Source organism: Bactrocera neohumeralis, chromosome 3 (genome assembly GCF_024586455.1).
Source record: "Bactrocera neohumeralis isolate Rockhampton chromosome 3, APGP_CSIRO_Bneo_wtdbg2-racon-allhic-juicebox.fasta_v2, whole genome shotgun sequence".
In the NCBI taxonomy this organism is placed as follows: Eukaryota; Metazoa; Arthropoda; class Insecta; order Diptera; family Tephritidae; genus Bactrocera; species Bactrocera neohumeralis.
Window position 1 is genome coordinate 57,177,165 of NC_065920.1, and position 15,264 is coordinate 57,192,428.

Consider the following 15,264-nt stretch of genomic DNA (forward strand, 5'->3'; position numbering starts at 1 on the left):
TCGCCAAATTCCCGCAAATCTCAACAATTTATAAAGGGAAGTGAAAGGTAGTATGTAACAGCTAAGCCAAGGTTATTTTGTCAAATTGAAATAAGGAATTTTATACGTTATCCATTTTCGAATAATATATAAATTTGTCAAAGCCTTGAATGTAGATGGATATTATTTTAGTTACATTTGTAGACAATTTCGGAATTTTTGTATAAAAAAATTTCAAGACGATCTATTTGTTGGTCTATAAATGCGGCAATTCATCACAAATGTAGTTTTTACTGTTAATAGGTATAGCTTTTATTTAAAGTGAATTTTGAAAACTAAAGTATAAAGTTAGATAAATACATTTTGGAAAATTTAGATAATTATGGTAAGAGAAACAGTTCCGTTATAATCTAAAAGTGAGGGGAGAAAGGTATCAAGGTAGATGGAATAAAAATAAGATTGCCAACTGGAAAATTATGAAAGAGAAATCTACAAAAGGCTTTTTTTACTTCAATGCATCCCTGTTTTCCAAACCGAAATTGATATTACATACATCTACTATTTTCTTTCGTGTTTTCTGATTTTTCTAACGTAAAATGAAAATCATTTTTTTTACTTATCTTTACTACCAAGATTCTTGACAGACCAGTATTATTTTACCCACTAAAAAGAAGAGAACACTGAGATTTCAAAAATATTCATCCGAAATTTTTATAGCTACTATTTAATAATTATTTTTTCGACTTATCTACCTCTAACGACAAGCATTGTTATTTTAATGATTATCTTATTTTTTTTAGAAAGTACAAAAATTCGTCATAAAAAATCCGTTGGAGCAAAAGTAACCGGATTTTCTCATTCTCTATTCTTGCAAAATAATCACACTTGTTGGCTTGGCAAGCCGGAATATTCAGATATACTTGTAAAAAGCTGTGGCACCACTATTTTCATGAACACGATTGTATATACAGGAAACACTGTGGGTATACAATTACATACAACCTGACCAGAGTGTCTTTCTGACAGTAGAATTTGTAATTGTAATCATTTAATTGTCAGACTTTTTGCTTCTGGTCAACTATATGCCTGTTCGGTCAAGTGTATTCATTGCAATTAGGTTACAGTGGACTGTGAAGATAGCAAAAACCGGAATAATATAATGCAAATTTGGAAAGAGTTGCGCGAAAGAATAGATATTTGCGACGACTATAGCAACATGTTTTTGAGAAACAGCTCTAACAGGTATATGAACTTTTGGATCATTCATTGGCTAAACCAAACTCTGGCTGCATTTTCTCTGTCCAAATACATGCGAGGGAGATGTAGGTGGGTAGAAGTCGCTGGAAGAGAGGGGCAGTGAACTCTTAGATGGTCAAAATTTAGGAGGAAGGTTGGTGGATGGGTAAATTGTCAGCAACTCTCTATCAGTTTCAGCCTGATTAATGTAGCTTTTTCCAAAGCCGCGGTTGCTGCCATTAATGTGCTGGCAGATTTACTGCTGCGGAGTGCAGTTTCGTTTAGAGAAGTGTCAATGCACACTTGATAGCAGGACGACGATACTAGCCTAGAGCTCATTAACCACGCACTCAAGGCTGATTGAGGAATTTCGAAACTTCTAGCAATAGCAGTGATCACTTTGTGGTAATATTAGTATGAATTACAGGCTACAGCCAAATTGCAGCTAATTGCAAAGCTGATCAGCTGCCAATGAATAAAAAGCACTATATCCTCGCTGTTAGTAAAACGGGAACGGCTGAGTGCTTTGCTCTCTTCGCGCATTCATTTAAAAATCAGTTGCTATCATCGGTTCCTGCGTTGTCGCAAGTCCACTAAGCCCTTTTCTCGCAGTAAGGCTAGACTCTCCTTAGTATTGGGCGCCATAGTAGAACCTTGTAAGATTGAGAATTTTGATATCTCAACTGTAGAAACTGTTTGGAAGACGAGGTAGGAACACCTCAACACTTCCTTCTTAATTGTCCAGCTTTTGCAAGATCAAGGCTTAAACTCTTAGGAGCTCACACAGATGTCGAAACAGGCTGCTGGAAATAAAAATCAAATGCCTAAGTAGATATGTATTGGCCTTAAGTCACCTTGTCAACTTTTATGGTCGGCAATTGGAGTTTTTTGGAGCTTCACAATGAACTATATATAAATAATAGAACCTAACCCATGCTAATATAAATACTAAATTAGAGATGATGATTACTAGAATTTGTGAAATATTTATAATTTTAGTTGTGGAGAAACTAACTTACCAAAATGGTGCGCGATATGATCGCGCTCCTCTGACTCTTCTGGTACACCACTCATACCAGCATCATGATCAAAGGCATGCATATCCATATTCTCCAAATCCATATTTTCCAAACTGCCACTACTGTCTCCTCCGCCTGCTCCACCTCCATCATGATAGTGATTTTGGCCACGCATTTCGATGGTGAACGTGTGTGCGATGGCATCACCAGCTGTGACGGTCATATGCGTCCCATAGGCAAGCGGAAGTAAACTACGGCCAGCATCTCCGTCATCGCCAATCCAGGGCCGGAAGTTGTTAATACAAATTGCGGTAATAAACAACAAAAATTTTGGTATTTTACTTTTTCGTTTCATTTTCATTATACACGTTTGCTGCGGTACTAAATTGGTAGTATTTGTCGTTGTTGTTATTCTTGTTTTCACTATCGTTCTCGCAAGCATCGTTCGCATCCTACGCTGCGCAAAGGCAATCATGTTTGCGTCGCAGGCAGTTTTTCTATTTTCACGATATTTGGCGCGTTAATTTTATTATTGCAACAATCGTCACTGGGTGTAATTTACTTGTCTGCTGCCGCGTTGCAGACGAAAATGTTTTGGTAAAACGGCTGTGACGTTCGTTTGGTTTGTATATTTTATGGCTTAACTTTCAAATCATTAGAATTTAATAGACGAATAGATTATAACAATTAGTAGCACATTCTGTCGTGAGTAGCTTTTGCTGTTACGAGTTTATTATTTTTACAATACTATATTATATTATTTTTTATAATTTTATTGCATTTTGCTTTACAACACACTCTTGCAGAGAAATAAAAAATTTATTTCCATTTCAGATTTTGCAAAATTTTTACGAAATGGTAAAAATTGCATATCTAAATAGATTGCGCTTTTTATTTGCTTTTATGCTTCATTGTTTTGTTGCCTTTTGTTCTAAAGATTACATATCTTTCTCTTTCACATTCAAAGATATTTTATTTAATGTTTTGATGATATCCTCGAAATCTAAAAGCGGATAGAGAAAAATATGATGAAAATTTATACATCGAACTTTATTTAATATCTGCTTGTTAAAAATATTAAATATTTTTACTATAGTAAAATCATTATATAATTAATTATATAATAATTGCGCTTACTAAGAAATGATTTGACATCGTTTGAACTTTTAAAGACATTTTAAAGTTCAACTCTTCGGTGTGAGCGCCATTGGAAAGTCCTTCACTATGGTCACAATTAGGCGCCAATCACTCCTTCTTTCAGCCACTGCCGATCAATTGGGATAAAATTGACGAAGTTATGAGTATTTTTATACTTGTCTTTGTGTACGTTTTAGATAAATTTTCAAAACTTTTAAGTTATGCCACCAATATCGTTTCGTAATCTTGAATACTGTTTCTGCACACTATTTACGAGCTGACTCTCATTATAAATTTTTTTAGGTTTTCAGTAACAAATTAACCGATTTCATTTTTTCAAAGTGTTCCCAAAAGTGAAAAAATTAGGTTTCGAAAAACCTAAGTTACCTAGGTGCACCAGTTTCAATAGGAGAGCACTCAGAAGAATCTGCTGAGTCAAGCAATAAGAACGTTAAGATGTATTGATTTCATCATACACGAAGTAACTATCGGGTCGCTACAAATCAGGCTTGATAAACTGACTACTTTCGAGCTTAGATTCTTTCATTACCAGTCAAAGAAAATTATCATGCAAAATTAAATCAATTTTATTTAAATCAGTTTTTGATTTTGTTAAATAATATTAAAAATATCCTTTTCTCGTTTATCATCTTTTTTTTTAATATAAATAATTAAAATTCGTTACCATCAAGGGGTGGCGGAGTGAGAAACAGGTGACGGACATTTGAAAAAGCACAGCCAAAAGTTTCACTTTTGTATAGGCAGTGGAAGTATTTTTGAGCGCTGATTCCATACAAGACCGACGACTGTGCGGATGTTCGAAAATCTGATGTTAGATATATAGGGGTAAGTCAAGTTTTCGCCCAATTTGATCTATTTTCGGTACAAAGATACAACGTAATATACGCTGTGTAATTTTATTTGTGCTAACTTAAATATTGACCTATTTATCCAGTATAAAATCACATGGAAGCTCGAAAATCTTTATAGTACGTACATGGGGGCTAAGATAAGTATGGACACGATTCAAGCCATTTGTAGCACACATGCTTAAAACTATCAGAGAAATATTCTCTCTGAATTTAAATTACATATCTCACACATTGACCGATATTTTCGGGCAAAAGTCAATTATGAATACTGGTGTCCAAATATTCGGTACCTTGAACAGTTTTGATTTTTGGTTCTAAGGTGGCATACTTTAACCCTTTTTCATCTGTTCTTCACGCCAAAAAACTGAAAAGTATGTGACACAACACGGAAAATATTCACCTCTAATAATCTGCAAAAAAATTTTTGTTCATTCATACCATTCCAAAGATATTGAATTTTTTGTCCCCCTACCGCTCTTAAAACGTACATGTGCCCCTTGATACTGAAATCCCCTATGCCATATTGCAGTTTTATATCTCAATTTAGCCCTTAGCTATGGCGCTTTATATGTTTTCAATTAATGGCGATTTGTGAGCGTGGCAGTGGTCCGATTATGCCCATCTATGAACTTGAAATTTTTTCTTGTACCAAGGAACTGACATACCAAGATTCATCGAAATTTCTCAATTTTTACTCAAGTTAAAGCTTGCATGGACCGTCAGACAGACAGTCAACCGGATTTCAACTTTTCTCGTCATCCTAATCTTTTAAAAATTTATATGTAACCCTATATATATCTCGCGTAGTTTTTGGTGATACGTACAACCGTTAGTTGAACAAAACTATACTACTCTGTAGCAACTGGTTGCAAGAGGAAAAAATGAACGAAAGCAGAACTTACAAAATCAGTGTTAATGTGGGCAAAAATATATTTAAAATCGATTTTGTATCTAGAACAACAAAACCATTGTAGAGCTGTGTAATCATTATAAATTTTTTTAGCTTCATCTATATGTTTCAATGATTGTAACTTTTTCTAGTGGCACTGAAACGCCTATACATACATACATATGTTTAAGTTGCGCTGTGACAAAGCTGTCATTTTCAGCAATTTGTGTGCTACTGAAAAAAATGTCCCTAAATTAATGCAACGTGTAGCTAGAAGTATCAAACATCGATGCTATCAGGTTAGCTTAAGAGTTCGTTCTTAACAGAGATCTCACTTTTACAGATTAAAACGTAGGTCCGCTGTGGCCCCCTACTATGTTATTGATCATAAGATCCTCACAAGTCGACAAAGTCCTATGACTTATTAGATATCGTTAATGCGGCTAATGCAAGTTGGCTATGCCTCCTGGTTCGCGGAAGGTAAGACTGCCGAGAGCTTAAACCTCAGCCTTGCAAAGATTGTATTTTTGTGAGAGAAGTGTAAGGTGTTTTGCGCCAGATTTCCCACAATAATATAATTAAGGAATTTTTTTTTGTAATATTATATAAAAAAATTTTATTTTTACTTTTTTTGTTTACTCTAAGAATGTATTTTTAGTTTTTATGTTTTGTTTTTCATAATTTTAGGAGAGAACAAGCACTCTGTCGTTATAACATATATCTTTAATATTGACAATTTGTGAAAATTGTGAAAATTTATACAAGAAAACTTCAAAAACGTGTGTTGTTTTATATCACTGAAGATTCCTTCTGAAGGTAGTTGTTCCAAAGAATATAAGCTTTTTTTGATTTTTCTCAACATAGTAGCTGCAAATTAAGCGATCGTTATTCTTACCAACTGTAAATTGGAACATTCTATTTAGCTTATTTTTATACATTAACGAATTCCTTCGTTTATTTTGTTGTATTCAACCTGATTTCTGCTGTTTCATTTTCAAGTTACTTGGTCAGGTATATGAATAATTATTCAATTTGGGCAATCAAGATAATATAAGCACGTCACAAAAAATGAACAAAGAAAACCACAATTAAATGGACACGAAATGAACATTTTAGCATAGAATATAACTATGGAACAGTTGACAGTGGACAATGAATGCAACCCCAAACTAAAAGCGACAAAAGCCAAACAGTGACAAAAAGAACAAATAAATAGAAATCATAGAGATAAGGAGCGAATGAACAACGGCAAAAGTTATAATGGTTAAGTGATAAGTAGACAAAAGAATATAAATTTGGAAAGAGTTGGTTGCGGCTAAACAGAAGCACGACGACGACCGGGCCGTGACAAACACATTAACAAATATTTATATATATACTTCATAAACAAAATTAGCGTATAATAAGATAAAAAGTGAAAGAAAAATATTCCTGACAACACATAAAAAGGTGGAATGGCATGACATTGTTTTGGTGCTTACGTTTTATCGTCATTTGACAGATGTTAACGAAAAAGTGAAATCCAATAGAGAAAGAACAGGTACAAGCAGGACGAAGAGCGTGCTATAGCGAACCATCAAAAGTGGTAATTGATGCCACTGAAAGACTGTGAAGCTGTGAATATGTATATTCGTCTGTATAAACGGGAAAATGTGAGAGTGTCAGATAAATTCCAACACGAAGAAGAAGCAAATGATAAGTTGTCTTGGAGGCAAAATTTCAAGAAAATGCGAATATGCAGAAAAATTTAAGTGATCTAAATGAAAGATAAGGATAATTGGGAAAATTAACAGTTCAATTGAAAAGTCGCAAAAGATGACGCCACTAGAATCAAATCCATATAATTTTTAGTTAGCCTTCAAAAGGCGTGGGCACGAATTTAGCAACTGCCGGATTATTAGTTTATGAGGTATAACATGATGAATGAAGCAACTTTTGTTATTATGAAAAGTGAATAAAAAGTACTTTCACTTGTTGGAATAATGTAGCTTTTTTAAGAGAAAAAATACAGTTGAGGCAAAAAGTTAGATTGATGATGCGTAACTGTCCCAGGAAGCTTTGACGAGGTAAAATGAGCACCGAAGAAGATAAACATAGTGGGCGCTCAAAACAGATTGATACCGACGAAAATATCAAAAAAGTCCACAAAATAATTTTGAATGACCCTAAAATGAATTTCTAGAAATAGTAGGCACTCAATATATACCAATAAACGTGTACATCATATCATTCATGAATATTTTGACTATGAGAAGCTTGAAGAAGTGTATGGAGATTTTCTAGAGTAACAAACCCGTGTTAAAGGCTCCATCATTTCACTTCAAAGTCCAATCGAAAGTCAACTGAGTGGACTGCACGCTATGAACCCGCTCCCAAGTGGAAAAAACGCAACAGTCGACTGGCCAGATTATGGTGTCTGTGTTTTGGAATAGGCATGGAATAATTTTATTCACCACCTTAAAAACGGAAGACCATAAACAACAGCTATTACATACCATAATATGCCGTTTGAAGAACAAAATACCGAAAAACGACCACATTTCAAGAAAAAGAATGTGCTGTTTCACCAAGGCAATGCACCGCGTCACAAGTCACTGAAAACATTGGCAAAAGTCCAAGAATGGTGCTTCGAATTGCTTCCGCGTCCACCGTATTCTCCAAATCTGGTACCCATCAATTATTTCCCTTTCTCAGATCTCAAACAAACGCTCACTGGATAAAAATTTTCGTCGAATGAAGAGGTGGTCGCCGAAACTGAGACCCGTTTTGAAGCAAAGGCAAATCATACGGAAAAATGGTATGGTAAATGGTAATATTTGTAGCAATTTTCATGCCATTAAACTTAAAAAACATAATATTAATTTAGCTTCATAAACAACAAGTAAGGAAGAGCTAAATTCGGGTGTCACCGAACATTTTATACTCTCCCATGATAAAGTGATAATCGAAATTTCATTATCCGTCATTTACATATTTTTCAAATACCGTATTTGTGTAAAGTTTTATTCCGCTATCATCGTTGGTTCCTAATGTGCATATATGTATATAATACAGAGAAGGCATCAGATGGAATTCAAAATAGCGTTATATTGGAAGAAGGCGTGGTTGTGAACCGATTTCACCCATATTTCGCACATGTCATCAGGGTGTTAAGAAAATATTATATACCGAATTTCATTGAAATCGGTAAAGTAGTTCCCGAGATATGGTTTTTGGTCCATAAGTGGGCGACGCCACGCCCATTTTCAATTTAAAAAAAAAGCCTGGGTGCAGCTTCCTTCTGCCATTTCTTCAGTAAAATTTAGTGTTTCTGACGTTTTTTGTTAGTCGGTTAACGCACTTTTAGTGATTTTCAACATAACCGTTGTATGGGAGGTGGGTGTGGTTATTATCCGATTTCTTCCATTTTTGAAGTAGACATAGCTATAATAGTTTCCGAGATATGTACAAAAAACTTAGTAGGGGGCGGGGCCACGCCCACTTTTCCAAAAAAATTGCGTCCACATATGCCCCTCCTTAATGCGATCCTTTGTGCCAAATTTCACTTTAATATCTTTATTTATGGCTGAATCGATTTTACCCTGAGATCGGTAAAGACACGCCTCGTTCTGGACGACCTTCAATCTCTTCAACTGATGAAATAAAAAGTGAAGGTAAGACTAAAAGACGGCAAGAGAGCACTACATTTCTTGCGATTCCATTCAAATGATTTTGGTTTTGCACTTTTGGTATGACCAAGATAATTCGCCGTGGTGGAGTATCAGATAAAGAGTGCATCATTCCTAATATGTAAGGAATTGTTAGTGTAGTTTATATGGATATACTTCAACTCGTTTAAAATAATTAATATACCATTCCTATGTCCATTCAATAATTTGATTGGTTGAAGATTGCATTCTGTTCGACGACTCAGTTTCATTTTTGCCGGTCGTTTAGCAACGTAAGCATGTCGCTAGTAAAAAATATGTATAAGAGTGGTCCCGGGACACTTGCTTGATGTGCACCTGTTGTTATTGGCCTTCTAATATGCTTGTTATTTGATGAACTTGAACTCTTGTGAAAATTGAGACCCTTTCCTTCAAATATATTTTGAAGTCTTCTTATAATAACTGCTTCAAGTAGCTTGGATAATATATGCAACAGTGAGATTGGACGATATGACGAGGCCTCATGTGCGCTTTCCCAGGTTTTTGTACCACAATAATTTCAGATACCTTCCATGACAATGTACCTGAGATTTAAGTAAGCGCTATAAGCTTTGTTAATGCTTTCCGATTTAGATTTTTTAGTACGTCAGCAGTAACCAAATCTTAGCCGGGTACCTTTTGTTTCAAATCTAGTGTTAGTTTCTCTGAAAATACTTTAATTTTCTTGATCGCTTTTGGCCCAGGATTCGTTTGGCTTTCTGAGCCATATTTTCTTTCGAAAATATTGGTTTACAAATATTCTTACAGCTTTCCAAAGGGAATAATCTGTATTTTTATGTGGCGTTAATTTCTCAATATAATAAGAAATGTTTTGATTTGTAAATATCTATACTTTGGTGCTGAGAACCTAAGTTAAATTCTTTAGTTCTGCTTTATATTGAGGAAATAGCGTGATTTGCCATTTCTTACGCAGTATTCTCTTTTTCTTTAAGACATCTAAAATGTCTAATGGATATTTAGTATAAAAGCTTTTTTTGTTTCGGAACAGGAGTAATTTTAAAATTCTTAATTTATTCTTCAAAATCTATGTCATCCCCCAAAAGTAATCCCTCTTGGCCCCAATATACTTGTGCCAACATTTTTCCCAATCCTTACAGTTGTTAAAGCTCAATCTCCGTGGTGATTCACGTTTAATATCTTCATTTGACTCAAAACGGTTTCCCCGGAGCGGTTGTTTGAGTTTTCTGAATATCCAGTAGACACACGGAGCTAAATCAGGAGAATACGGTGGTAGCAGGACAAAGAATCAAAGCAGTATGTTACGGTGCAATAACCAAGAGTTGTTGGCTATAATTCCGGCCTCTGTTTACGAATAGCTTCGCGCAAACGACGCTTAACACTCAAATAGGATTTCTTGCTGACAGTTTGGCCAGTCGGAAATAATTCGGAGTGCACCACATCCTGATAATTGAAAAAACGTCTTTACATAATAGTTTTTGACCTGCTTTGACGTAGTTTGCAATATTCGACCGATTGATCGTCTCTTTCCCAATCGTAAGCATGGATCCAACACTCATCGCTAGTAATATGTTTGATACATCCTAATTATCCGAAAGCATTGATTCAAAGGCGTCAATAAGACGCTGTTTTTCGAAAAAACATAGTGATTTTGGAAACAATTATGATTTCACTTTTCTGAGGCGCGAATGATCTTTTAAAATGTTTTTCATTGACCTTTCGGATATTCCAACGTTGCTAGTAGGATTTCTGACTGTTAGTCGTTCTCAAGTAAAAATTCCATTATTTATTGATAAGCTGATCATCAGTTGATGCTGATGGCCGTCCAAGACGTGATTAGTCGTCAACGCGTTCTCGATTTCCTTTGAATAATTTGTGCCAATCAAACACATTCGCTTGAGACAAACAATTATCATCGAAAGCCTTTTCAAATGTTCTAAAAAGTTCGTACCGGAAATTTGATACCGCACACAAATATATAATAGAACTTGTTTCTTGAATAATTTAACTCATCACAAAAATCGCCGAATGTACTTTATGTATTTCAAAGAGACAAGCATATACTAAACACGAGTGATTAGCACAGATGTCACTGACAGTCACACTAACGAAATTTAAATTAAAATTTCTTATGTGTGTACATTTGTATATTGCATAAGCCTACTGAAACTATTCAAAGTTGAAACTAAGTTTATATATCTTTTAAATTTTCCTTTAATTTCTTTATTTCCAATGCGATCGAACTGTCCAATTCCAAGCATCATTAATTTTACATGACAGATAGTTACCAAATCTATGTCATGCAATTTGATGCAGACTTCAGAAAAATATAAAGTAAACAAAATGATTAAAATGTATTTATAAATCAATGCGTAAGCATACAAATGTCTGCGCGTATATTAGTAAGACGATTGACTCATTCAAACAAAACAGTGGGTGGATATGACAGCGTGTTGGCATTTCACACCTTCACTTTTTGACTTAAACGGTGTTTACGACCCACACAGCGAGCAATAAATGTTAAAGTATTCATAGTCGGTAGTTTATATAAATAATGGGGATAACTGGAAAAACTTGCATATCGGCTAGGCAGCTTGTTGCCTGACGAAACATCATTAGTGCTGAGAAGTTATTGGCGTGACATTTTTGTTGCTAAGTTATGGTTGTAATAGTGGGCGTTTAAGGATCGTTTAAGACTTTTTGTAGTAGTTTGCGTGACGTTTATTATAATTATATATTTCGCTTGGTATTTTTTCATATTCTTAAAAGAATGCGTATGATGTAATAAAAAATAATCATATAAATAATCAGATGATTGACAATATATTTGTATCAAAGCTTGGCTCTTGCTTTTTTAAGGTCATAATTTTATAAATTCAAACTTATTCGCTCAATATACATGACGTTCATACATATTGAAACCCAATAGAGCAATGGAACTATAAAATATTTAATATATCCATTCGAACTATGAAGGGCATATAAATACAGAAAATAAAGGAAAGGAAATCAAGACCACACTCCTCTTTACAATTTCAGACACTTAATGTGAAGAAAGAAAATAACTCAATAATAATTTTTGCTACAAAGACAAAACTGACACATTACAACAAATACAGCTGATTTACTTTCGACTGATATGTAAATAAACCAGGCAAGCAAATATAACTAATTCATTTTAGGGAATTTCCACAAGAAATAAATCATATGCGATACGGTAACCGATTGGCGTTTAGAATGCGATGTGACACGCAGTTCTTTGTCATTTCCTTTCCGAACTGTTTTTCGTTTTATCCGCTACTTTGTTAGTTGTGTTCATTATAGTGTGGTGTAAGGACTCGAATACCTATTTCTATAAAAATCCATTCATAAAATTTGAAGGGATGAGACGATATTGTGCTAAATTCAATAACCGCACTATTTGTGGAACCTTTGCTTTGACTTAATGATAATTACTTAGCTTGTGTGACTTTTAGTTTTCCTGGGTGCGGCGTTTATGACAAATGATGGCGGCAGAAATTTGTTAGCTAATTTGTCATGTTATCACCTTAAAGATTACACAATTCAAACTAATAAAGATTTTTTAAAATTATTTTTGGATATAAAGTGCTGTGGAATGGTTCTATTGTTATAAAATAATAAATTAGATATGGAAAGTAATAACTTAACAGTTGTGAAAAAAATCATTAGCACTGATGAAAGCGGTTATACTATTTTGAAATACCTTAAGGAATATGTTATTTAGTCAATCCTCTATATTTTGCGAACATTGAAACCAAAATTCATCGAAGCGTTGCAATATAAGCTATAATGAATGTCTGGAAATGAATATATAGGGTGATCCATTTCGAGGTTTCCCACTTTATTAAAGAAACAACACTGAAACTTGAAATTTAACGGGGGATGTTTATTATCATTCGAAAGAACATTTTTGGCATTTATTTTTGGAAGATTATCTCTTTCAAATGTTGACCGAGCCTACGTCACAAATGGTCCGTTCATTAAGGGGTCAGTAGGGTAATATTTTTAATTTTTTTTTTTGTTTTTGCATTTTCTGTTCCCTTATACCCTTATAAGTAATGTAGAAACCCACTTTATCATTGGAAGGTTTTGTACGGAGCAGGCATAGCCGATTAGGATCTGGGTGAATGAGATGCGTTTTTTAAACTGGCGGACATGATTCCGCTCTAACTCAACCGATTTGCTTAATTTTTTTTTTTAATGTTCACAAATGCTTCGTCCCTACTAGATTCATAATTTTTTTTAACTTATTGACAATATTGTGACAAAATTTATGTACAAAAATATGGTAAAAAAAAAAACGTTAATTTCTTTATTATTTATCAACATTTTTTCATGATGCTGGTAGGTAGGATAACCATTCACGTACTTTTTAGGAATAAATTGCGTTTTTGTGTTTCAGATGATCCAAACATCGAAAATCGTGTCCGCCATTGAAAAAACGCATCAAGTCACCCAGCCATTTCTCCGACAGATGTCATTAAAAAATTCCGAAAAAATTTTATATGCGAAAAAATTCTATTGTAGAATAAAAATTTCTATGTCAAAAATGTCAAAAAACAGGCCCTACGGACCCCTTAAGTACAATTTTCGATGGCTTTTTCGAGCACTGGTAACTGGCGAATGACGCGCGTGATGTTTGGCTCCAAGACCTGATTGTCCGCATAGACGTTGGACTTTAAATGCCCAATCGACCACCTCAAAAAGGGAAATTAATTGCTCACCGAAGTGTTCCAATAAATCCACTGATTGATGCGATGTGTGGGAAGTAGCACCGTCTTGTTGAAACCAAATATCGCCGAGACTTCAATTTCAGTCATCATATAGTTGGTTGTCATGGCGCGATTATAATCGCCATCGACGATTACATTCCCACCGGCATCATCAAATATTGGACGGAGTTGGGCGGGATTATCTTCCGATTTAATTCATTTTCACATAGTCGGTAGGAGTTAAAATAATATTTTTTCCCACAGGTTCTTCTTGCTACTACCAAACTACAGTTTCAATTTACCATCTTAAATTAGTGTTTGGTTATGGAATTTTATAGGTTTTCACTTAATGGCGATTTGTGAGCTTAGCAGTGGTATGTTTACGTTCATCTACGAATTCGTTTTTTTTTTGTACTGAGAAACCTGCTAACCAAGTTTCATCGAGATATCTTAATTTTTACTCAAGTTACAGGTTGAACGACTTTACGGACGGACGAACAGACAGACAGTCACCCGGATTTCAACTTTTCTCGTCATCCTGAGCGTTTATATATGTATGTATAACCCCTATATCTATTTCGTTCAGTTTAAGGTGATACGTACAACCGTAAGGCGAACAAAACTATAGTACTCTGTAGCAACTGGTTGCAAGAGCATTAAAAGGACACGTATTTTGATTTCGACGAAGAAAGAACTATGTTTTGGTTGGTCATTTTGTATGGCAACTATATCCTATAGAAGTGCATTATAACTTTGTGGCAAACTTAATACACTATGTTCAGGTTATAAAAAGCAATGCGGAAAGACTTCATTCATTAGTAGCGCCGCTGTACATTTTGTTATTGAAGCTACTCTTGCGATAGTTTTACACAATACTGATAAATTTCCAAGTACTTCTTGGAAAGCCCTCAATTCAGAAAATTTTCAACGAAAAATCTAAAAGCGATGCCAGCGTTTGTGATTGTTTACTTTGTCAGAAGAACGGAGAAGAGAAAAAGCAACCGTTTCTTGGAACAATGACAATCGAGAATTGGTGGAGAGTTAAGTCGGTAATTTAGATAACGAGAGCGAGTTATGCACTTAAAATAGCATTTCTTAGCACTGTTTGATATTCGTTTGTTCATCGTGACATCCTTAGTGTCGGTAAACGAATTTAATGTATCATAATTTGTTCTTTTTAAAGTCAATGAAAACTTCTGAAAAAACAAAACGTTGGTCTGAGAAGTTGCTTTATAGAAACTAAGCGACCATCTCTAGGATCTAACTGATGAAATAATTGTGTTTTATTAACTAGATAAACTCCAACTTCTGACAACTTTCTCTATTTTCCCGTACAAAAATTCATATGTTATATTCGTTATGAAGCTATGGAATCGGAGGCTGTTATTACTTAACCGCAACATTATTTGTTACTTAATTAATCTTGTAAGGTCATTTAGAATAATAAAAGGTTATGCTTTATAATTTTTGAAGAAAACATGCTGCTTTACATCTTAGGATACCCTACTGTTCAGAGAATGAAAATTTGCTTATCAAAGCAACATGTTTCTTAGTAACTTTTTATCTATATATATTTCATTACATAAAAACAAAGGACCCAATCCAATACTACCTTCAAATTATATAGTAAGTATTTGCTCTTAAATGCATAATTTAAGGACAAATTAGAATGAACGTTCTAAAGTCTAATTTCGTCGAAAATATTACTCATACGCACCGGTGATTATCGTCTAC

The 15,264-nt window shown here is 34.4% G+C and overlaps 1 protein-coding gene and 1 long non-coding RNA gene across 29 annotated transcripts in view; both read right to left on the reverse strand.

Annotated features, from left to right (window-relative positions):
• Window positions 1-15,264, reverse strand: part of LOC126753767 (hemicentin-1-like) — a 297,631-nt gene that overhangs the window by 203,303 nt on the left and 79,064 nt on the right. For 2 of the 28 annotated variants that reach the window (XM_050465440.1, XM_050465441.1), the window contains exon 3: window positions 2,235-2,378. The exons of 25 other annotated variants lie outside the window; for them this stretch is intronic. In XM_050465440.1, coding sequence (XP_050321397.1) covers window positions 2,235-2,378 — 144 coding nt within the window. Of the gene's footprint in view, window positions 1-2,234; window positions 2,777-15,264 lie in introns of those variants that run through there. One more of the 28 variants, XM_050465456.1, reaches the window with a different exon arrangement.
• On the reverse strand, window positions 2,980-3,894 carry LOC126753794 (uncharacterized). The gene is made up of 2 exons (XR_007666213.1): window positions 3,372-3,894; window positions 2,980-3,237 (listed from the first exon to the last, which is right to left on the reverse strand). It is a non-coding gene; the product is annotated as an uncharacterized LOC126753794 (long non-coding RNA).